Source organism: Sceloporus undulatus, chromosome 9 (genome assembly GCF_019175285.1).
Source record: "Sceloporus undulatus isolate JIND9_A2432 ecotype Alabama chromosome 9, SceUnd_v1.1, whole genome shotgun sequence".
Lineage (NCBI taxonomy): Eukaryota > Metazoa > Chordata > Lepidosauria > Squamata > Phrynosomatidae > Sceloporus > Sceloporus undulatus.
In genome coordinates this window covers 1,854,156-1,879,797 of record NC_056530.1, presented here as the reverse complement: position 1 = coordinate 1,879,797, position 25,642 = coordinate 1,854,156, and the positions used below count along the sequence as shown (strand labels likewise).

Below are 25,642 nucleotides of genomic sequence, written 5' to 3'. Positions count from 1 at the left end.
TTTTTTTACACTACAACTCCCTCCCAGCACTCCCCAATGATGGATTGCATTGATACGCAGTGGTTAAATGCCAGTCCTGCAGCCATAAGGTCATAGAATCATAGAATTGGAAGAGACCGCAAAGGCCATCCAGTCCAACCCCCGCCATGCAGGAAAATCCAAACAAACTCCCCGACAGATGGCCATCCAGCCTCCGTTTGAAGACCTCCAAGGAGGGAGACTCCATTACACTCTGAGGAAGGAGTGGTGTTCACTGTCGAACAGCCCTTATGTTGAGGTGAAATCTCTTTTCCTGCAGCTTGCAACCATTGCTCCGGGTCCTAGTCTCTGGAGCAGCAGAAAACAAGCTTCCTCCTCCTCATATCACATCCCTTCAAATATTTAAACAGGGCATCAATCACCTCTTAACCTTCTTTCTCCAGGCTAAACATACCCAGCTCCCTAAAGCGTTCCTCATAGGCATGGTTTCCAGACCCTCACCATTTTAGTCTCCCTCCTTTGGACACGCTTCAGTTTCTCTGTGTCCTTTTTGAATTGTGGTGCCCAGAACTGGACACAATATTCCGGTGGGTTCTACCAGAGGAGAATATAGTGGCACTATTACTTCCTTGATCTACACACTATACTTCTATTGATGCAGACTCCTAGATCCCTTTCACATGTGTCTCTTAAGCCAGGTGTCTTCATCCTATATCTGTGCATTTTATTTTTCTGCCCTAAGTGCAGTGCCTTACATTCTCCCTTTGAAGTCATTTGTTAGCTGTGCCAGTTTTCTAGTCTGTCAGTCCTTTTGAATGTTGATCCTGTCCTCTGGAGTATTAGCTATCTCCTAATTTGGTGTCATCCTGCAAATTTGATAAGTATGCCCCCAATTCTGTCAACAAGTCATTGATAAAGATGTTGAACAGTACTGGGCCCAGGACAGAGCCTGTGGGATCCCACTGGTCACTTCTCTCCAGAATGAAAAGGAACCATGTTGAGCACCCTTTGGGTTCGTCAGGTCAACCAGTTACAAATCCACATAACAGTTGCCTTGTCAGCCCACATTTAACAAGCTTGTTGCAAGAATGTCATGTGAACTTGTCAAAGCCATACTGAAATCAAGATATATTATATCCACAGCATTCCCTTCATCTAACAAGCTGTAACTTTATCAAAGAATGAGATAGGTTTTGTCTGGCATGACTTCTTTCTCTGAAACCCGGTTGACTTTTTGTGATTATGGCATTGCTTTCTAGATGTTCACAGACTTTCTGTTTAAAGTCTGCTCTAGAATCTTTCCTGGTATGATGTCAGACTAACGGACGATAATTGTTTGGATCCCTTTCTCTCCCTTTTGAAGATGGGGACAATGTTTGCCCCTCCAGTCTGCTGGGACTTCTCCTGTTCTCCAGGGTTTTCAAAGATATTGCCAATGGCCGATATTACATTTGCCAGTTCTGTTAATACCCTTGGATGGAGTTCATCTGGTCCTGGAGACTAAATTCATTTAATTAACCAGGTATTCCTGTACTATCCTTTACTTATTTGTGCTGAAATTCCCTATTCTGCCCTGCTCCATTATCCTCAGGTTGAGCACCCTTTGCTTTCTAGAAGACTGAGGAAAAGAAGGGTGAGTAATTCTGCCTTTCTCTGTCTCCTGTTAGCATTTTGCTCTCTCCACGAGTGGCCCTATCGTTTCCTTCCTTCCTTTGCTGCGGACATATCCAAAAAGCCTTTTGTTTTCTTAACCTCTCTAGCAAGCTGAGTTCATTCTGTGCTTTAGCTTTTCGACCTTATCTCTACACATGCTAGCTATTTGTTTGAATTCCTCTGTGGATTTCCCCATTTTCCATCTATACATGTTGCGTTTTAAAAGTTAGCTCACGTGAAATCCTGGTCATCAGTCCTGGGTTCTTGTGACACCTCCCATTTTTCTTCCTCACTGGAACTGTTTAATATTTGTGCTTCAGGTTGTGAGTTTGATCCTGGGCAGGGCCCAAGTTGACTCAGCCTTCCATCCTTTCTAGGTCGGTAAAATCAGTACCCACTTGTTGGGGAAATTGGTTACAGATTGGCAACGCTGGAGAGTGCTTAGTTCACTGCTAAGTGGTGTGGAAATTACATGCTAAATGCTCATTAGGGGAACCTAGTCTAAAAAGAGCTTTCTCAAATTCTGAGTGTGTCATCCAAGGCACTGGAGGGACCAAGGTTGGGATGGTCTGGCTTAAATATTTAATTTCCAAAATGTACCTTGCTGCTTTGATGCTGGAGAGGCATCCTATGCTAACCTACTGGCAGGTCAATCGGGGGTGACTGGGATTACATTTGTTGTTGGTTAACTGCCTTCGATTTGACTCTGGATGGTATCACACGACGGAAATTGGAAGTATAATCCAGTGTCATCCTGAGCAGAATCACACGTATTCACATTATTGCGCAAAGGCTACCACACGCAATTGCTGCTCCAACGCAATCAGGCATCAACCACAGTTAAGTAAATTCGGTGAACTAGGGAAGTCACACCCGGTTCCTAGGCAACTTCGCACTCAGTGCGCTGTTGGTGTGTGCAGGTCTCCTTTGGTCCTGGTTTTCCCCTCCAATCCGGAAGAGGGTGTTTCCATGAAGCCACACTGCAATTCCGATTCAATTGGCTTCCGCTTGTCTCAGCATTGCTGGGGGGGGGGGGGATGCGGCCTGCGAAAAGAGGCATGGACCGGAGCATTGGATAACCATTAGATACATTTTAATGTGACAAGAGTCATAGAGGTTCCTTTTAACGTGAGTGAGCATGTTCGTTCAATCATTCTTCCCACCCCCCAACCGCGTTTAAATGTGGGGTTCCTGGTTCCTCTCTCCACGCGCCAAATTGCTATGCTCCAGTCATCTGGAGTCTCACTGAGACATGCGACAGGGTGCCAACTCACACGTTAAGAACCCACCGATGTGATGTCTTACTTTGCATAGAATCTGGGTCGTGTTTGGGGAGGCCATTACATGAATTTAAGGTGTGATAAGGATCACGTAATTGCAGAATTTTTGAATTGGCCTTGCTTCTTCTCTTGAATTGAGAGCCTCCCGTCCCATTTGGTAATCTCCTTGACTCATGGCAACCCCTGGATGGGACATCTCCAAGACCCTCTGTCCTCAACCACTCTGCCCAGGTCTTGCAGCTCAGGGCTATGGATTCCACTCCACCTGGAGGACCAGAGTTGAGGAATGATTGACCTAGTGGCTCCCAACCTGGGTCCTCCTGATCTTGGACTCCACTCTCAGAATCCCTGACTGCGTGGTTCATCTGGTTTCTGGGAGTTGCAATCTCAAACACCTGGAGGACCAGAGTTGGGAAAGTCTGACCTAATGGCCCTCACCTTGGATCCCCCAGATGTTTGGACTTCATCTCCCAGACCCTGACCCTGATGGACTTCTGGGAGTTGGAGTCCCAACCCTCTGGAGGAACATGGCTTCTTCTCTTTTCTGAGGTTCCTTAGGCTGCTTTGGCAGATCTAACTTGCTCTCTTAGGCTTGGCTGCAGGAGGAAAAAAACCATTTCCCCCACTCTTCCAGGCAGAGAAAGGTTAATGAGAGCCACGCCCCTTGAGGGGCGGAGGACCAATCAGAGGCGAGGGCGTGGCTTGGTGGAAGGTTTCGGAAGTGGGCTCAAACCCAGTGGTAACCAAGAAGCTGGCCAAGGCAGCAGAGGGATGGATGGAGGAATGAATGAATGAGCAGGTAAGGCGGGCGATCAATACCTTGATCCGCAATGCATTGTTGGCAATCAGCAGAAAGGGGAGATGAATCCAGCTGTGGACTGTGCTTCTGGCAGCCTTGACTGGTGTGATCAAAAAGCCAGCCAAGGGAGATCAATAATGACTAAGGGAAAAAGGGATCCCTGGAGATCCTAAGGTGTGTTTTTCCCAGGGTTTGGATCTCCTGGGGCTGCCAATGGGATCCGCCCAGCGGAAAGCCACAGGATCGATTGCTGTTACTCTGAGCCTCCAAAGGGAGCCGGGTGGAAAGATCCGAGGCAATGCAATAGGGGAAAAAGCGCTCAGACTGAAAGAACTTCTTCCTTCTCCCATCGCAGCCTGGAAAGAGAGAAAGGGCTCATGCAAGATCGAAACCCAGTTTTAACAAAGTCTTCCAAAAGGGATCCAAGGATGAAACTGAGAAGGTGAGCTCAACTCCCAGCTTTGCAGCAAGAAAAAGAAATAATTAGGATCGCTGGTGGACAAGGGCAAAAAGAAAAGAAGAAGAGCTGGAATTGGTTGCTGTGGTTTTGCAAAGCACCTGGGAAAGGTTGGCACCTGAGCCCCAAAACAATCCCAGAGGATCAGGACTCTCTGGGTCCCTTGTAAATTCCATCCCCCCCACCTTTCTCTGCACCCGGATATTTTTCCTTAGCAGAAGAGTAGGGACTGATCTCTCCCTTTCGCTGCTTCCAGGTCAAAAGCTCAGATCCCAAACTGGAATTGGTTGCGGGGTTTTGCAAAGCACCTAGAAAAGGCTGGCGAGGATCGGACTCTCTGGGTCCCTTGTAAAACCTCCCCCCCACTGTCTCTGCACCCTGAGATGTGTTCATAGCAGAAGAAGTAGGGATCTGGTCTGCCTCTTTAGTGGCTTTCCAGGTCAAAAGCTCAGATCCCAAGGTGGAACTGGTTGTTGAGGTTTTGCAAAGCACCTGGAAAAGGCTGGCACCTGAGCTCCAAAACAATCTCAGAGGATTGGGACTCTCTGGGTCCCTTGAAAAATCTCTTTTCCCCCTCCCCATCCTGAGAATTGATCCATAGCAGAAGAAATAGAGATCTGGTCTGTCTCTTCAGTTATTTTCCAGCTCAAAAGCTGAGATCCCAAGCTGGAATTGGTCACTGGGGTTTTGCAAAGCACCTAGAAAAGGCTGGCACCTGAGCTGCAAAACAATCTCGGAGGATTGGGACTGTTTGGATCCCTTGTAAATTTCATTTCCCCCCTCCCCATCCTGAGATTGGTTCCATAGCAGAAAAAGTAGGGATCTGGTCTATCCCTTTTAGGTCAAAAGCTCAGATTCCAACCTGGCAGAGCCAGTGGGAAGCATCAGCTTTCCTACCCAGAGAACCAGGTATCCAGAAAGACCTTTAGTGGTGAAGGGTGTGAACTCCCTTGAGGGGTGTGCCAACCAAGAGAAAGCGGGCAGTGCCAGGCCAAAGCTGGCAAGGCAGAGCTCAGATCAAGAAAACAAACAACAGCAAGAACAAGCCGATTGCAGCACAGCGTAGCCAGGGAGTTGATCAAATAAAAGGACAGGTTTTTATCTCAATCTTAAGCCGAAGGAAAAACAGGGCAGACTTTGAAGATTAGAAGAACAGAAAGAAATTAAAACTTACCAGGAAGAAGCTGGGGGGAAAAAGGGAATCAAATACTCTCCGCTCATGGTGGTGGCACAGGCTGAAATAAACATTGCCTTGTAGAAAAACAGCTGCTGTGTACTCCGCTGGCCTCAGAGGACATCAAGGTGTCGAAGGCTGCATTTGGCAGAAGAAGAAATGATTGCAATTCAGCTCTAGCAACAGCCAACAAAGTGGTAGTTTGCAAACAAGAGTGGCGATACTCCTGGGTGCGTCATAAGATGGGGAAGGGATTTGGAAGGTTCACCCAGTCTTCTAAACCCCTCCGAGATACTATCTGCAAAATGATCGACCCGCACTTCCAGTTATGAAACACATGGTGGGTTTAAATTCTGTCTTCTGGCCTAAATGACTTTTCTTTCCTGGATCGACCTGCCGATGAAGTGGACCTCCTTTTTCACACGAACCTATGCAGGCCAGGAAAAAATACATCTTCATGACTTTCTTGGCCACTTGGCTTCTGCTCTCCCTGTTTGGAGGAGACCAAATCCGACGCTTTGCCTTCCTCTCCAGCAAGAAAGCTGCCGGGCTGAGGAGCTGGCCCCGCTGGGCAGACGGATTTCTCTTGAAGAGCTTTGCTGGTCCAGAGGAGCTCCAGAGCGATGAGGCGGACACTGACGAACAATCCCCCAAGGCCCGGCGAGAGTTGAGGAGGAACATTTATAAGAACAGCCACTGCCGTATGGAAACGTGCTTTGATTTTTCCAAATGCAGGGAGCATGGCTTCAAGGTCTTCGTCTATCCCTTGGAAAGTGGGGACCTTGTGTCGGAAAGTTACCTCAAAATCATTGCATCCCTTGAGGAGTCGCGCTACTACACCTCCAACCCTGAAGAGGCCTGCCTCTTTGTCCTCAACATTGACACTTTGGATAGGGACCACCTCTCCCCAAGGTACGTTCACAACATTAACGAAAAGATCCACGGTTTCCCACTGTGGAACGACGGCCGAAATCATCTCATCTTTAACCTTTATTCGGGCACGTGGCCTAACTACACGGAGGACTTGGGCTTCGACATTGGTCAAGCCATCCTAGCCAAGGCCAGCTTCTACATGGAGAACTTCCGGCCTGGTTTTGACATCTCCATCCCTTTGTTTTCAAGGGACCATTCCCAGAAAGGTGGGGAGAGGGGCTGGCTGCATAAGACCTCTGTCCCACCAAAGAAAAAATACCTCTTGGTTTTTAAAGGGAAACGCTACCTGACGGGCATTGGATCCGACACTAGGAACGCTCTCCATCATATCCACAACGGCAAAGACATTATATCCCTGACCACGTGCAAACATGGCAAAGACTGGGAGAAGCACAAGGACAAACGGTGCGATAAGGACAATGCAGACTACGAAAGGTAAGTGAGAAAGCTTTTTGCATTTGGAACTAGCCTAAAAATTGGAAATGGGTTGGGAGTTTTTGGACCACAATCTCCCAGTCTCTATGACCACTGGCCATATTAGCTGTTGGATTCTGTCGACTGTAGTTCAAAAATGTATTTTTAAAAAAGCTCCAGTCCATCCATACCATGGGACAAGGTGGGACAGTAGATTTTGGATACCAGTTTGAACTTTATTTATTTATTTGGAGTATTTATACCCTGCTTTTCAGCCACAAATGGTTAATTAGACATTTCCCTGACCTCAGTCTTACAATCTAAAAGACGTGACACAATATATATATATATATTTATGTAAGTTCCATTGATTCAATGAGATTCCTCTAGTTAGGTCAAATAAATGGATTGAGGATCCGGTAATTGGTCTCTTCCATTGTTTTCTCCTGTTGTGTGCCTTTGTGTCATTTTCAACTTATGGACACCCTAAGACAAATTGTAACATGTCTGTGGAAAAAAGGTGCTGAAATCTGTTTGACCCACAGGCCATGCTCCAGTGGAAAATTCTACTGAAATCTTGGATGAACAGCAGCTGCTCAACAGCACACACTCATTTCCATGCAGCTTATGCAAAACAATTTCCCAATAGCATGGGTCCCATCTCAATAAGTGTGTATAGTGTGCAATTTTTATTTTCCACCTCGGGCACCAAAATCTTTGGGGTGAGCCCTAATTGTACCTGTAATTTATGCCACGATGTTCAGGCTGGGAGGGTTATGGGGTAAAGAAAACAGAGGAATCAGCAAATAAAAATAAATGCAAGGGTTGTAGAAATGCCACAGTCGAAAGCTAGGATATTTTGAAAGCCTTGTTAGCTCGGTTTTTCGCATGACCCCTGTGTAGCGATGTGTCAGCATCACCCTGTGAAAATATCATTAGGCTGTTTACTCAAATGTTAACTCAAACGTAGCCGCTTGTTCCATATTTTTAGTTCCTGGAATCTTTTGGATCACCACAGCTGAGCTCTGTGGAGTATCTGAGATGATGTGTCTCTAAGCATGTATAGCATGTTTTCCTCCCATTTTTCAAGGATTTGAAATAAGGGTTTCTCTTATTAGAGAATGGGTTCCCATCTCCCCATATCTGACCCTTGGTACTTCTCCTTTTTGCATATAAAGAACTATTACTTGCAGTGTTTTGGTGCCAGGGAGGGTGCTGGATTCACTTTCCTTGAACAGAAGTTGGATGGTCATCTCTCAGGAGTGCTTTAGTTGTGTATTCCTGCATGGCAGGGGGTTGGGATGGATGGCCCTTGAGAGCCCTTCCAGCTTTGTGTTTCTATGAATTTGTTTTACAAAGCATAAGCATTCTGTATGGTCTCCTGTAATGGCTCACCTGGAAGATAGAGGAGGAAACTAAGCAATAGTTAGCCCTTCCTTCCTTCCTTCCTTCCTTCCTTCCTTCCTTCCTTCCTTCCTTCCTTCCCTCCCTTGCCTTTCTGAACAGTGAAGTCCTAAGAAGTCCTCAAATTTCCTTAGAGTATCTTAAAGTATTTTTTTTATAACGCTTTATATTCAACATTGGAAACAGCATTTGGTCAATAACCTTAAGCTAACACTAATGTTTTGCCTGATTTAAGAATTGAAAACATTGGGTGCCAGGTGCTAGATATGTTGAACATTTCATCTATGATATCAGATTTCTCCTTCTTTAGAAATTATTGATCCTCTTGAGTCAGCGCCTTTATCAAGATTCAAAGTACGCAATGGATTTGGACTTCTGCTTGCCTGTCACTATGTTTTTTAAAATGATTTTTTTTCAAAGCAATGAAGGTTTACAACTTCACAGTTTAAAATCTTGTGTACAGTATTCTAACACTATAAAAATAATTTACTTATCCAGGCAGCATAAAGCAGTTCAGAGGCTGATCCTAGGCAGATTTGTTAAGAAGCAAGACCCTTTACATGGTTGTAATTTGGCATCAAGTCAGCTTTGACTTATGGCAGACCTGTGTATAAGAGACCTTCAAGTTTAGCAACAGCTCTGCTCATGTCTTGCAAACTCAGGGCTTTGGTTTCCTTTCTTCCTTCTTTTTCCTGCTGCCTTCAACGTTTAAAAGCATCATTATTTTTTCCAATGAGTCGTGTCATCTCATGAAAAGTCCAAAATAAAATAGCCTCAGTTTATTCATTTTAGCTTGTATGGAGACTTCAGGCCTCATTTGCTTTCAGATTTTCATGTATTCATGCAGAAGCAAGCATATGGACTGGATGTGTGTCCCAAAGCTACATGTGTAGGCAGGCTCGACCCAGGGTGCATCTACTGTGTGTTGCAGAAATAATGCACTTTAATGCTATAGTTCCATCCTATGGAATCCTGGGACTTGTAGTTTTACGAGGTCTTTAGACTTCTCTGCAAACAGTACCGACGCCTCAGCAAACTACAAATCCCAGGATTATGTAGGATGGAGCCATGGCAGTTCATGTGGTATCAAACTGCATTATTTGCACAGTGTAGAAGCCCCTTTTGCCTTGTTAAAATTCTGCTCATTAACTACAGTATTTGGGAGCACTGAATAGATGTGGGGAAGTAATGGGAGTGGGAATGAGCCTTCATATACATGAAGATTTCTGAAATGAAGGGTCACTGTCCCCAAGGACTTCCAAACTAGGAAATGACAGAAGTCAAGCAAAAGAAGAAAGAGAGGGTAAAAAAGAAAGCAGAAAAAGGCATATACAGTACTTTTTAATTTAGCTATGTATTATTTATTTATTTAGTTAGTTAGTTCTATCTCATCTTTTCCAAGATTAGGACTCAAAGCATTTTATGATTAAAAAACACTGTTAAAAATCCACAAAAAACAAAAGAAAAGACACAATTAAACAATCAGGAAAAAATAAAAATAAAACCAGGTTAAAACATAACCAAACAGCCCTTTGCTACCTGAAAGTTGACAGCAGCTCGCAGTGATGCTCAGATTTTAGTCTTCCAGATGTTTTGGACTTCAGCTCCCAGAACTCCTGAATGTTGGCCAAGCTGGCTAAGGCTTCTGGGAGTTGAAGTCCAAAGCACCTGGCGGTTCTAAGTTTGGGAACCACTGGGATAAAATTGTTGTGATTATAAAACAATATCACTCAGGGACATGTGTTGCAGCAGGAAAGCTAGGAGTCTGAATGACCAACTTTGGAGTAAATGATTCGGAGCTTATGTTGGTTTGTTGACCTTTTAAATCTGTTGAACTCAGTAGGCTTGTGCTGGTATAAACACTGGTCCTTAGTTTCACGGAAAGCAACAGATGGTGAACAATTTCTCTGATCATCTTTCTCTCCGCCACTCCATCCTTATGTACATCCCTACTCAGTTCTCTTGATGGGGCAAAAAAGTGTCAAGAAATGCAGGGGATTCCCACACAGGTTTGCATGAAAGGTCCAACAGCCTTGCCAAATCTATGCTTGTATTTCTTGTTGGTGAAAAGTCCCGTTGTGATGATCTGTGCTTCCATTGTGGCAGTTCAAATAGTAAACATTTGATTAGACTGAAACTTGAAATAAAGTCAACAAAGATGTACATCACTCGGATTACTCAACATGAGATGATTCATGGCCAGGTGTGCTATATCAGGTGTGGGAGGGAAGAAAAACTCAACCCAGAATGTGGTCTTTACCAATCCCTAAGGGCCAAAAAAATCCACATTTTTATTTACATACATCGATACATACATACATATCCAGTCTTGTTTGTCATTGAGCCAGCATGGTGTAGGTTGAGCATTGGACTATGACTTTGAAAATCATAGCATTGGACTATGACTTCGAATCCCTCCTCGGCCATGGAGACCCACTGGGTACTAAGGGTTACCTTAGGATCGCCAGAAGTCAGAAACGAGTTGAAGGCACGCAGCAAAAACCTATTTGTAAAATTCAATGTTATTCACTGGCAACTGGGGGTTAAGATACATTTCCCCCAGTTCTTATGGGAAGTGCATATACCCAAATGAAAAGCCATGTCTAGTTTTTGTTTTTGAAGACTGGGAAATTTTGTGTGACCATTATGTGGAATAAGAAATGCACCATGCTAACTCATTTAACTTTATGATCTGATATGACTGTAAATTGTTGGTGCAATTTTTAAAAACATAAGAGGAACCATAAGGTGCATAGTAGCCAAGTGCATGAATTTATTTCACATGGATTTTTGTCTCTTAAAAGATTATTGTTTTAGTGTTTAGTATGATACTAAACTGTGAAGATGAAAGATAACGATAAAGGATGTAATGCAGTCAGAGGCTGAAACACACATCAAACTAAAGGATGACAAAAATAAGAATGGGTGGTATTTGGAAATGAGAAAATATAAAAGGATAACCATCTATGGATATGAGAGGAAGTTCTGGCATTCTCAGGCAAGTGGGGTGGAGAAGTTGTGGCCTTCCAGATGTTGTTGCATTGTACTTTCCATTGACTTTCCCCATTGACTGTCCTGGCTGGGGAGATCTAAGGATTTCAGTCCAACAACCACTGAAGGGCCCTGAGTTGTCCAATCCATACTACTGTATTAAGATGCCAATATATATTGGAAATCATAATGATAATTAGTTATGGGGAGATTATGTCACTTAGAAGATCAGGATGCTGACTGCATCCCCACTGCAGAAATAATTCAGTTTGAAACCACTTTACCTGCCATAGCCCAATGCTATGGAATTCTAGGATTTATAGTTTCGTGAAATACTGTATTTAGCTTTCGCTGTCAGAGAACTCTAATGTTTATGATTATTGTGAACAGCACTGGACAGTTTGAAACCATGAATTTCCCACAGTGCCCCTGGTGCAATGTCCCTCAAGGGCATTGTGGGGAATGTTTAAATAGTGCTCCCAAGCTCAGCTGAATGGTTTGATATCTTGAGTTTGCTGTTAGAGGCAATGAGAATTGCCAGGGCCCCAGCGGATTCTTGAAGGCATCTATTTCATAGGTTATTGTTGTTGTTGTGCCGTCATTTCCGACTTATGGCGATCCTAAAGCGAACCTATCATGGGGTTTTCTTAGCAAGATTTCTTCAGAGGAGGTTTGCAACTGCTAACCTGGTTTCCAAACTTGTAGTCCAACACTCAAACCACTACGCCACACTAGCTCTTAAGGTGTGTACATTATGATGCTGAAACAGGTGTGTGCATTCCATGTGTTCCATGTGTTTGTCTGTTTACTAAGAATGATCCCTTTCTTCTTGAACACAATCCTTGCAAATGAGGGTCCCCTCCTGCAAATTTGGCTGTGCAGCTGAAAATCAGTAGCAAACTGGAAAAAACCCTTTAAAAGGTCTATTTCTTGTTTATTTTAAGGGTGTTTTCCCAGATTACTGGCATCTCCAAATTGTGGAAATCTGGTAGTGTGTTTTTTTGCTATGTCTCAGTTGTGTGGTTTTTGGGGGGACACCTTGGAAGACCCCCAAACAGCCTCATGAGAGAGTGTATGTTGGCCATCGCTATTTTAGATCCCTGTCCCATTTTACTTTTAAGGCAGAAGTTGGGGGTAAGGACATGAGCATGCACCTAAGTGTGCTTACACACACATCAGAGGCAGGTTTCTTCTTGAAGTGTTAAATATTTGAGTAGGCAGAGACACAGTACCTTACAGTGTACGTGTATATAAATGCACGCTGATGGATACAAAAGATGTACCGCTGCCCTGCCATTCCCACCCACTCCTGGAGCACCTATCCAGATGGTCGAGGCTTCTGTTTTTGAGTTGTACCTATTCCAGGCAGATCACCTGTGAGATTAAACGGTGTATGACACTTTCTTAGCAAATGATGCATTTACTAAGGGTGGAACTACTGTAGATATTAGCAAACACAGATTCTCAAGCCTGCCTTTGCAACATTTAGGGACACACCATGGCATTTTAAAGTGTTCTTTGTAGAAATATATTGTTGGTGGAAATTGTATTTGCTAAAGCAATCCTTGCTGCTACACGTTATTGTATAATTTAAAAGCAAAGGAAATGAGTTGTGATCTGCTCCTGGAATAATTGTTCCCCTAATATACAGATACCATGGCTTACTATTTACCAGCTGAATAAGAGTGGGCAACCTGCAGCTATCTTGGTGTGTTGGATTCTAGCTTGCCACATCTTTGGGAGATTTAGACCAACACAATTTGGATGTCCACAGGTTGCTTCCCTCTTTTGCTTAACAAGAATATAAAATGGGGGAGGGAATCACAGAATCATAGAATCGTACAGTTGGAAGAGGCCACAGGGGCCACCCAGTCCAACCCCATTCTGCCATGCAGGAACTCTCAATCAAAGCATCCCTGACAGATGGCCATCCAGCCTCTGCTTAAAGACCTCGAAGGAAGGAGACTCCACTGCACTCCAAGGGAGTGTGTTTCACTGTCGAACAGTCCTTACTGTCAGGATGGTCCTCCTGATGTTGAGGTGGAATCTCTTTTCCTGGAGCTTGCATCCATTGCTCCGGGTCCTAATCTCTAGAGCAGCAGAAAACAAGCTTGCTCCCTACTCAATATGACATCCCTTCAAGTATTTAAACAGGGTTATCATATCATCTCATAACTATTTCTTCTCCAGGCTGAACATCCCCAACTCCCTCAGTCGTTCCTCATAGGGCATGGTTTCCAGACCCTTCACCATTTTAGTCGCCCTCCTTTGGACATGCTCCAGTTTCTCAATGTCCTTTTTGAATTGTTGTGCCCAGAACTGGACACAGTATTCCAGGTGGGGCCTGACCAAAGCAGACTACAGTGGCACTATTATTTCTCTTTATCTAGACACTATACTTCATGCATCCCTCCATATTCCTCCAGCCAATGTGTAGGAGTGTTGGGAGTTGCAATGGAATGAGAATAATATTATTCCCTCATCTGATCTGAAAGAGAGAGTTGCCTCTTTACCTGGTAAAATAGAGGAGTTGTTGTTAACTGCCATGGAATTGACTTCAATCCATGGTGACCCTACAAATGAGAGAGCTCCAAGATCTGTTCATGTCTTGCAGACTCATACTCATGGCTTCCTTGATTGAGTCTCTCCATCTAAATATGGTCTTCCTCTTCCTGCTGCCTTCTGTCTTACCAAGCATTATTGTCTTTTCTTGAAAGTCTGTCTTCTCATAATATGGCCAAAGTATGACAATTTGAGTTTAATCATCTTGACTTCAAGGGAGAGTTCAGGCTTGATTTGCTGAAGCTGTGACCAGTTCCCGGAAGGTGTCATGGAAACTCATCCGACTCCGTGGGCAAACATAAACACATGTCCTGATTTTGCTGCTCTTGAATGCTGCATTTCCAAATATTTGCATGTCATAAATGTTACACCTCTGAAGACATGTCTGTGTTTGCCAACTGTTGACAGTGAACCAAGCAAGATGAAAAATGAGTTCTCTCAGACACATGCATCATCTTGGCCTGTGCAAGGGCTCCCTTGAGCTCTGTTGCAATATCATGGCGCTGTTGCCACAGTGAGAGATGTCACTAGGATCGAAGGATTTAGGATCCCTGAGTATTTGAAAATAAGGACATTGACATCAGGCAAAGCAGTGTAAATTGTTGCTCCAATCTAAATAGGCTAAGCAGTGCCTTTGTTGGTCATTGAATAGTCCTTGTATTGTTTTTTATGGGTTTGTGGCCATGTTCTAGAAGAGTTTATTCACGACGTTTCGCCAGCATAAAAATGTTGGAGGACGGGGTTCAATGTGTCCTCCATTCCTTAAGCTAGCAGCAGTTTTCTCTCATGTACAGTGATAAAATCTGTCTCCCCACAATGTGAGAATAAAGGAATCATGGAGAGCTCCATTTTGTCTTTCAACCTAGGCTAGGGTTGCCATAAGTCAGGACTTCCAAACTGGGACAAATGTAGGACAAATGTAGGGCATGGTTTTTTTTAAAATGGAAGACACATGAAAAAATTTGATGATTTTTAAAAAAATGCTAATATAATGCATGTTTCTTAGGCATGATCAAAATGGAGGACATTTTGGCATTATTCCTAGACAGATGGCAGACATGTACTTCCCTTTCTGGCCAAACACCTCCCCCCCCCATTCCAAAACACACAACAGCACATTTGGGCATTTGACATGGCTTCCTGCATATTTCAGAGGCTTATTGCAAAACCAATCCCTTTGGGTTTAACACTTAACATGGTTATATATTTAACATAGGTTATTACATATTTCAGTTGCTTATTCCATAACCAAGGTCGCCATAAGTTGGAAAGGAGTTGAAGGCACACAGAACAGCAGCAACAACAACAGAGGAGGAAGAAGGGGGGAGAAGAAAAATGAAGGAGAAGGAGAAAGAAGAAAAGAAGGAGAAAGAATAGGAAAAATAATATAAAAATAAGAGGAGGAGGAGGGGAGGAAGAGGAGGAAGAGTGGAAGAAGCAGAGGAGGAGGAAGAGGAGAAGAAGAGGAGGAGGAAGAAGAGGAAGAAGAAAGAGAGGAAGAAGAGGAGGAGGAGAAGAAGAAGAGGAGGAGGAAGAGGATAAAAAGAGGAGGAGGAAGAAGAGGAAGTAGAGAGGAAGAAGAAGGGGAGGAAGAGGGGAAGAAGAAGAGGAGGAGGAAGAAGAGGAAGTAGAGAAGAAGAAGAAGGGGAGGAGGAGGAGGAGGAAGAAGAGGAGGAAGAAGAGGAGGAAGAAGAGGGGAAAAGAGGAGGAGGAAGAAGAAAGGAAGAAGAAGGGGAGGAAGAGGGGAAGAGGAGGAGGAGAAGAAGAAGAGGAAAAAAAGGAGGAGGAAGAGTGGAAAGAGGAGGAAGAAGAGGAAGTAGAGAGGAAGAAGAAGGGGAGGAGGAGGAGTAGAAGAAGAGGAGGAGGAAGAAGATGAAGAAGAAGGGGAGGAAGAGGAGGAGGAGGAAGAAGAGGAAGATGAAGAGGAGGAGAAAGGAGAGGAAAGGCTTTCTTTCCCCATCTGGGCTCTGTCCACCATGGACGGAGCCCAGGCGGGGAAAGAATCCTCCCCTCAGGGAGGCTTTCTTTCCCCACCTGCGCGCCATCCCCGGCGGCGGAGCCCAGGCGGGGAAAGAATCCCCGCTGAGGCAAGGTTTTTTTCCCTGCCTGGGCTCCGTCCTCAGCGGCAGGGCCCAAGACCGGAAAGAAGTCTGGCCTCAGCGAGGCTTCTTTCCCTCCTTCGGCTCCGGTGGAGCCAAAGAGGGGAGGGAAGCCCCCCCGCCACTTCTGTTGCAGACTCTGCAACAAAGCCGGGGGCGGGGGAAATCCCGGGACAAAGGGCAAACCGGGGCGGGACCATGCAGACCCGCCCAAAACCAGGAAAGTCCCGCCCCCAGGTGGGATATGGCAACCCTAACCTAGGCAGCAAAATGTTTTGGGCTGGCATGGGGCAGTTATTTGGTCACTTACCTGGCAGTTTGTCCCACTGAACAGAGTGAGATTTCTTTCTAGGGCTGCTGCCACACTGCAGAATTAATGCTGCTTGGCACCGCTTTAACTATCATGGCTCCATCCTATGGCATCCAAGGATTTGTAGTTTGCTGTGGCATCAGCACTCTCTTAAGTATCTCTCAAAACTACCAACCCAAGAATTCGATTGCATTGAGAAATGACAGTTAAAGCAGTGTCAAGCAGCATTAATTCTGCAGTGTAGATGCTGGATGAGCATGCATCAGACTTCACCATTGGTTGTTTGCTTTTCCAAGGAACATCTTTAGTCCTACCTGCAATGAGTATTCTCCAGTTCTGCTTTCTTCAGCCATCCTGGTTGTTACTTTGCCTCTCAAAAAAACCTGTAGTTAATTGCCAAGCAAGCAAGCTTTACTTCCTAGGTCTCCTGCGAGCTGTGAAACCAACCAGATGAGATAATGTATCTGTCAGAACAGCAGAGGGGAGACAATTCATCTTGGACTCTGTGTGTGTGTATGTGTGTCAGTGATCCCATTTGCTTGTTGTCTCTGGTCTCTGGAATTGCAATGCAACGTCAGGAATGAGCAGCAGGCCAAGGCAAGGTTAAAAGGTTCCCTGGCATCTTAGCAACCAAGCACAAGGGAGTCTGTGGTTGGCACCGTATCGCTTGGAGGAACCTGCTAGCTGCAGAATATGGGATTGTGTGTTGCAAGAAGGCTACATCCAGGGGGATGTATAAGTATAGGACTGGAGGAAGGGGAAAATCTTACAACATTTGTCAAATAAAGAGTGTACTTGTTTTTACATTGGGGTGGAGTTCCGAGACATAGGAGTGTATCACATGGGAGGCATCCCATGCAGAAATGGGATTTAACACGGGATTTAAAACTCGGAAAAAACCTAAGAAGACATGCAAAGACGCGATTGATTTTCAGACACATTTTTTTAACGCAACATTGAATTGGCTAGAAAGTCAACAAAACACGATTCTTTTCACTTTCAGGATTTTCCTTAACAGCAACATTGGCGGGGTACATACCGCCACTTTGCGGCGCTCTGCCGCCGCCGCCGGTAGGTCCGCGGGGGAGCCGAAGCCTTCAGACGGCCCGACTCCCGCGCGGACCAAAAAAGAAGCTCCAAAATGGAGCTTCTTTTTCCGTCGCGTTTGCGACGTAGCGAGGCACCAGGGGCGCACTCGCTACGTCACAAGGGACGCGACGCGTACGGACGCTCAGCGTCCGATATGCAAAGATGGCGCCAGCCATGTAGAAGGGCCGGCGCCATCTTGTACGGACGGAGTCCGTACTAGGCCCAGGGGCATCTATAAGAGACGCTCCTTTTTTAAAATGGGACGTCCTCCAGACGTCCCAAATGGCGGTGCAGAAAGCACCATTGTCTCAAATTTTGTGTGTCTTTTCTACTTTCTGTCCAGGCTAATGTTGGGTTAAGCCGGATGTTGTCTGATAATCCACTTTTGCAGGGGGTTTTTCACTTTAAATCCCATTTTTGCACGGGATCCCTCCTGTGTGATAAATTAGTTGTTGTTGTTGTTGTTGTTGTGTGCTTTCATGTCATTTCCGATCTATGGTGACTTTAGGTGAACCCTATCATGGAGATTTTTGGGCAAGATTTGTACTATCCTCTGAGGCTGTGAGAGTGTGATTTGCCCAAGGACAGTTGGATCGGAATATTAGTATGCAAAGGGATCTTGTACTATGTCTGTGGTCTAAAACACTTACAAAATAATCCCATTTGGGACCGCTTTAACTGTTCTGGCTCAATGCTAGCAATTATGGCAACTGTCGTTTGGGGAGACATTTAGACATTGCACCTAACACTAACTGAATGAAAGATGTTGTAGCATAAGCTTTTATAGACTTGCACCTGAAGAAGTCGACCAAGTCTGCCAAAACTTACATTATGATGCCTTTTGTTCAGTTTGTCTCAAAGGTGCTACAAAAGCCCTTTGCATATTGTTTTTACATTGCCTGGTTAACAGAAGCACTGACCAACAAGCCATCTAGCCCTTCTCTGTTGGTGCCACAACAAGCTACAGTTCCCAGAATTCCACAGCATTGAGCCATGGTAGCTAAAGCGACGTCAGCCTGGATTATTTCTGCAGTGTGGGTGCATCCTAAGAGCATTATATATCCCAGCAGAGAAGACTAAATGTCTAACAGAATTATAATTCCCAGAATTCCAGAGCATGAAGTCACGGCAGTTAAAGTGATATCAACCTGGATTATTTCTGTAGTGCGGATACAGCCTACACTCATCCCTGCAACTGGGCCAAAATCCTCAAGTGGGCAACTGCTCTGGTGAAGAGAGAAGTTATTAAAATATCCTTATCTGCTCTTACCTCTGCCAAACATCAGAGCAGTGATTCTCAACCAAGAAGGCTCCAGATATTGTTGGATTTCTATTCCTAGAATCTCTTGACCATTGGCTGGGCCTCTGAGGTTTCTGGAATGAAGTACAACACCATTTAAGAGTCTCCTTAGTTTTGATCGCTACTCTAGAGAATGCCAGCATCATCTCTTGGTACCTATTTTGGGCTGCCCTCTTGTACTCCGAGGAATTAATTAAAGACAAGTCTGAAGTGACGGGTTTTTATTTCCTCCACGTGACGGAGGCATCGGCAGAAGCAGCAGAGAGATGCTCGCGGGTTCATGCATTATTAAACGGGTCCTCGCCCCGTTGCATGCATTGCGCCACTGGCTCAGGAATCATCTTCCTGAGAATTAAACAAAAACTGAATTTTGGGAGGTGCATATTCATGTTTTGGTTGGGTGCCTGTCTTCCTAGATTTTACCTTTTATTTCAAGAACATTGTACCTCTAACCTTCTGGCTCCTAGATTGCCAATTTTCCATTCATTGTAGGCAGAACTACTGTATTTCCTGCAGGCAGAGAAGAGTTTGCATAGCAAAGGGAAGTGTGTTGTTGAGTTTGTGCAAATGAAAGGAGGTGCTGATGTGCAGGAGACAACTTGGTGTGCACAGGGCTTAATACGAAAGCTGCATGCTTCAATTGGTTTAGTCAGTGGATATATTGGCAAAGGGACCATTTTAATTGGTGAGGGCCTTGAATGAAAGGGCATTTCTAAACACCAAGGTTAAAGGCAGGTAACAGAGACAAGCAAGAGACAAACATTTTTAAACCCTACAAATGAGAGCCAACATGGACTCTGGAGACCAGGGTTCAAATCCAGGTTTAGCCATGGAAATCCACTTGAGCAAGTCACACTCTCTCAGCCTCAGAGGATGTCAATCTCTTCCAGCAGGTCATTCCACATTCTAGGGGCGGCTGAAGAACAAGTCCAATGGCTGACAGTTACCAGCCTAGTCCTGGGTGACTGGAATTTGATCATTCCTGTCACAGAAGGGTAGTTCCCTTGTTTATATTTTTTGATTTGATGTTTGGATGCACACATCCACAGGTAAACATTTCACTTCCCTGTTCTCTATGGGTTTCACTGCATAGAAGCATCGGTGGGCAATCAGGACGAAGGGAAGGCTATTCAGTTAATATACTAATATGCAAATGTGTGCATGCATTGCTGAAATTGCCCCCCAACCCACGTAACTGTTGTGGTTGTGTGATCAGACGTAATCTGATACAGCAAACCCATGCACACAATAGAAATGCCCCTTGTGCAGTGATGTGGCTACATAATGGGAGTCCTGTGCGACTTTCCAAACTGATTTTTATTTGGATTAAAATAGGTGTATAGAATAAAGAGGTCAAACCATGGTAAGGATACAACTCAGTGGGGCTGGGATACAGCCCTGGCATAGGTTCAGCCTTAGACTAAATAGTGAATTTTACTTTATTTTTATTACTACGTTTCCCTTCTGGATCCTAGCTCTGATGAAAGAGATACACTCATTGATAGCAGGGTGACAACATTTGTGCAGTGCCACTGTCAGAACACTGAGAAAAATGGAGAAAGTCCTTAATAACATCTGCATCTCAATTCATATCTCAGTCCATTAGGCCCGACCACGCTTGGCAGTGCATTTTTCATATCTGTATATCTTTGCATGAGAGGCCCAAGAGGAGGTGAAGGCTCCTCGTTGCAAAATGGGAGATGAGTGATTGTCTTGCCAAGCGCTGAGACAGTCGGTGATGCTGCAATATGAACAGGGATGCTGCTTGTGAATGCACCGCATATGTCAGGAAACAGCTGCCAGATCAACAGCATCAAAATGAGCAATGTGCTTTGCGTTGTGTGCAAGCTTTTCCAACAACTGGGTGGCCGCTCATTCTGGCGTTATAACTGTCGATTTATCACAGGCCAATCTTGCATGTACAAGAACTGGTGAATATAGGCTACGCGCTTTCAACAAAGATGGTCTGATTGGATATTTACTTCTAAATGAACGTATTCAAAGTGGCCCAAGCAGTTGCCTCAAAAATACTCACCTTGCCAAACATTCACTTTTGTTTTGAAGCCATTTGGTGTTCTTACATTTCCTTAACTGCCATTTCTTCATCTTTGCCCTTACTGTCATTGCCCTAATCTGCCCTCACTGCTTCTTAATCCATTTTTGGCACTGGTGAGCTGCATCATTTTCCATGTTTGCCTCCATGATGTGGCCATGTCGGGTGAAGTGTTATTTATCAGGGAGGGAGGACAAAATATTGTTATATTCTATGTGTACACTTGCTTGAATTTTGTGATGCAATGCCTCAAGTAAAAATTCCATATGCAAAGACACATATAGAGTGAAGTTCACACACACACACACACACACACACGTATATTTGTGAGAATAATTTAGCTTGCATGATGTTAGGAAAGATTGCTCAAAACATATATGCATATATATTGAAGCAATTTATTGTATATAATCGATGATAAGTCCACCTTGTGTATAAATCAAGGGCAGGTTTTGGTGCCAAAACTATGGATTTTGATGCGGCCCATGGAGAAGTTGAGGTTAAAACTTCGGGGCCTGTGGCAAAGGATGTAAAGGACCAAAACAAAGGAAAATGATGCCAAAGTATTACAATATTTCAGCAGGCATAACTGTGTGCGCTCACCCTAAAAGCTGGATGAATGAGAGAATAGTGGTGTTTCAGTGCTTCCAGGACAGATTATACTCTTGCCTTTCACCAGGGGATGGTTCCATTTGGTTAAATAAGAGGTCAAGTACAATACTTGCATTGACCATGGATAAGTTGACTCAGGAGGTTTTTTGAGTCAATTGCTTGTCTAACATTTCTCGACTTAAACAGTATATCAGTTTAAATATCACAGGGAACCGCATTGTTTCTGTGCTGGTTGGCACCTTTTTGTCATTCCCCTTGCCTCACTTCCTCACTGTTGCTTCTTGGCATCATTCTCCTCTTTCCTTTTGTTGTCATTGCCCTCACCCTCATTTGCCTGTAAGGCCATTCAATTCCAAATCCACATGGTCAGCTCCAGCCAATTATGTCACAATTAAGGATGAAAAATCCATCCGTTTCAGTTTCTCCCTGTTTCTAATTTGCTCTGATCTTGACTTCATTCTGACCCATTTCCAACTTAGATTCACATTTGTTTCTAGTCAGCACAAAAATTAGTATGCAGTTTTGCTGCTTCATTCATCAGTCGGGTGAATCATTGTTGAAAAAAAGGCAGGATGTATATGTTCGTTCATTTACACAAGTGATTAAAAACAACAATCTTTTAAAAAAGCAATAGCACCAATTTGGGCAAAATGACCATAGACCTGCCTATATACTCCAGGAACCATTAAGTCTGCAATCCTGACCAGGAGGCTAGATATCAGGTTGCATAGGCAACATGTTGTTGTTGTTGTTTCATTGTTGTGTGCCTTCAAGTAAGTATGATGACCCTAAGGTGAACCTATTATGGAGTTTTCTTGGGAAGATTTGTTCAAAGGATATTTGTCATTGCCCCAAGGCTGAGAGCATGTGACTTGCCCAAGGGAATCCAGTGGTTTTCATGACCAAGCAGGGAATCGAACTCTGGTCCAACACTCAAATCACTATGGCACTATGGCTCCATAGGCAACTTTTGTTGTTGTTGTGTACCTTCAAGTTGTTTCCACTTTATGGAAACCCTAAAGCGAACCTATCATGGTAAGGTTTGTTCAGAGGAGGTTTGCCATTGCCTTTCTCTGAGGCTGGGAACACGTGAATTGCCCAAGGTAACCCAATTGGTTTCATGGTCAAGCAAGGAATTGAACCCTGATCTCCAGAGTCGTAGTCCAAATGCTGAAATTGCTATGCCACCATAGAAATGCCGTAAAGGCCATAAAACATTAGGGATGGGTTAGAGTAAAGTTGGTATCGCTAGGTCAGTGGTCATATCATACCCAGCTGCTGAGATTAAGACTGGAAGGGAGGCATGAGCCAAGATCATATCTGTGAAAAGGATTTTGTTGCAACAGCAAAGAAAAGGGGTGGTGTGGGAATGTGTGGAGAGGTGTGTTTATTAATTGTAAGGAATAAGAATTAAGCCTGCCTGAAATTTAAAATTGTGTGTCATTTAGTTAGGCAACTTTAACATTTCCTGGCCAGTTCTGAAAATGTAAGTGGATCAATAGTTTCGTAATAAAGGTTTTCTGAGTTTTAACTACCAAAGCACTAATTTTCTGAACATGCAATTCTGCTGGATTTGACATTAGACTAGAGAAACTAGTGGCCAGCAAGGATTTCAGCTTGGAACATCACGACCTCTCTATTTGTCCTTGTTTGGCATTGAGGTACCGTTTCATTCAGACATTTTAGAACACAGGGAAAATTTGGGGATCTATAGACTTTAGACACTAACTCCACATGGCCCCAATCTAGAAGATATACCACTAAAGGAAGCAAGAAACAGAGTACAGGTTGAGTCTCCCTTATCCAAAATGCTTGGAACCAGATGTTTTGGGATTTTTAAATGTTTTTTATTTGGATTTTGGAATACTCATATTACAGTAGTGAGATATCTTGGACATGTGAGCCAAGTCTAACTACAAAATTCAATTATGTTTCAACATGTACAAATACATGGCCAGAAGTTAATTTTACACAAAATTTTAATAACTTTTGCATGAAACAAGGTTTGCGTACATTGAATGAGAAGCCAAAGGTATCACAATCTCAGCCACTCATGAAAAAAAGTGTTGATGTTTGGAATATTTCAGATGTCTGAATAAGAGAGATTCAACCTGTACCAAATCTGGGAAGGACTGTGATTGAGTCACAGAAATATGCCAGCTTGGGGTTGCCCTTTGGACACAGTGGGCGCTTAATGGGAAAATGCAGACAACTCTGTGTGAAGCCAAAACCAACAAGCAAAATACACTGTGATCCTTACAGGGAAAACAAAGCACTCAAGGACATGCTAGATAGACCATTGACTGTGCTGGGTAAGGCGAATGAGAGTTATAGTCCAATAACTTTGCACTCCTGTCACTTGTCTTTGAAGATGACTGCAAGTGTGGCATAGTGGTCTAGGTGTTGAACTACTACTCTGGAGACCAGAGTTTGATTCCCAGCTCAGCCATGAAACCCAGTGGATGACCTTGGGCAAGCCACACTCTCTCAGCCTCAAAGGAAGACAATGGCAAACCTCCCTGGAACAAATCTTACCAAGAAAACATCATGACAGGTTCCCCCTAGGGTCGCCATAAGTCAGAAACAACAACAAACGTAATGCACAACTCCCAAAATCCCTCAGTCCAGATAAGGCTTAGAGTGTGAGCATGCTGTCTGGAAAATTCTGACTAAAGCCAATCTGGTCATTGGTGTTCTGCGAGTTGTCGCCTAGAAAAGGCACACAGCATGAGTCTGGTAATTTGGAGGTGCTGGCTGCTGGCATGCTGCTTGGGGATTTTGGGTGTTGGAGTCCCCCAAAGCAACTTTTCCATGTGCTGGGTCTTATGTAGGCAACCTGCTCTCTGCCGTGACAAGACTCAGTGGAGCAGTGCCCAACCAAGACAGGGAGTAATGGAAGAGGATCTTCTGGAATTATTGTTGAGTGGGAAGAAAAAAGTTATTTTTCACCAATCGTTGGAGTCTTGCTGCTAACTGCGCTTCCCTTGTCCAAAGCAGCCATGGTGGGTATCACTTCCCTGGCAGATGGTTCCTCGGAAATGAGAAACCCTCCAGATTTGCCTACCTTCTGTCCAACCACCTGCGGAAATCAGAGTCGGTGCTAAGAGCCACCATATGGCTTTTTAATGAAAACATCGCTTCCGATAGATTTGCTCCAGGATATCTCTGCCGTGTGCTCTTGAGAAGGAGACAGGCTGGATCAAATCAAGAGCAACTAATCTCCCAGCAAGGGGAAAGCAAGACCTGATTAAAGGGGACTGACCTGTCGGCTGAGATTTTTTTGAGATGAGCAGTCCCAGCCTGCGTCTTAATGTTTCTGAACCTCCTAATGGGGTGAGGATGAGCGGGAGGCGGATGAAAGGCCTTCTGGTGATGCTGCTCAGTGAAGTCAGACTGATTTCCTTTTGCGTAGCAGAGAATTATGCTTAAAGAAGCTAAACCTTGGGAGACCCCAGAGATTTCCTCCTTGAAGAGGACTTGGAAAAGTTATTCTGGGTGACTACAATTCCCCACTGGCAGTATGGCAGCTCATTTTGGGGACTATAACTACCAGAAACCTCCAGCCAATGTGATGGGGCAAAATTACCTTTGGGGAGGACTAGGGACAGGGACCCTTAGAGAACATGGCTTAGAAAACTTAGAAAAGGCTTTGTTGTTGTGCGCCTGCAAGTTATTTTTGACTTAAGGCAATCCTATCACAGGGTTTTCTTGACACATTCCTCCAGAGGGAGTTTGTCATTGCCATCCTCTGAGGCTGAGATAGTGTGATTTGCTCAAGGTCACCCAGTGGGTTTTTATGCTTGAGCAGGGAATCGAATCCTGAGCTCCAGAGTCGTAGTCCAGTGCTCAAACCACTATACCATGCTGGCTTTCTTAGAAAGGACTACGACTCATTAATCTTTCACTAACAAGGCTGAGAAAAGTGAATTTTAGGACTCCCAGAATCTCACAGCAAACACAGAGGATGAGAAATGGAAACAATCAGAATCGGGTTGGTGTCATAAGTGCATTTGAGTTCCCTTACACATGTAGTTGTACTGTTTTGGCTGTTGTTTAATGGACATGGTTGCGTAAGCAGAGTTTAAGAGGTGTGACTGTTAATCATGCCCAAATCCCTAATGTTCATACCATTAGAGCAGAACCATTGAATCAATAGGATTTACCTACTTGTTGACCGAGCATTCAGCAGTCCATCTAACCCACAGGATTCCAGCCATGCCGTTGTGCATTCTTGGATGGAGCATAACTATTTGTCAGTGCTTTCAGTGCACCCCATGTTTCCCTGGGAATGCAGAAATGTTTAATTGGCTTCTGCCACACTGCAGAATTAATGCAGTTTGATACCACTTTAATTGCCATGGCACTGTTCTGTGGGAGTCTGGGGTGTGTGTGTCATTTGTTGTGCCACCAGAGCTCTCTAACAGAGAAAGCCAAGTATCTCACAAAACTCCAGATCCCAGAATTCTACAGCACTGAGCCATGGCAGTTAAAATGGTGTCAAACTGAATTAATTCTGCAGTGTGGATGCAGCCT

The 25,642-nt window shown here is 44.3% G+C and overlaps 1 protein-coding gene across 1 annotated transcript in view; it reads left to right on the top strand.

The window, feature by feature from the left end:
- The first annotated feature begins 4,541 nt into the window (after positions 1 to 4,541).
- The window catches only part of EXTL1 (exostosin like glycosyltransferase 1), a 59,351-nt gene continuing 38,250 nt past the window's right edge, over positions 4,542 to 25,642 (top strand). Inside the window, 1 exon segment of the mRNA XM_042439986.1 lies at positions 4,542 to 6,710. Within this exon segment, the coding sequence (XP_042295920.1) occupies positions 5,773 to 6,710 (938 nt within the window). The 5' untranslated portion in view covers positions 4,542 to 5,772.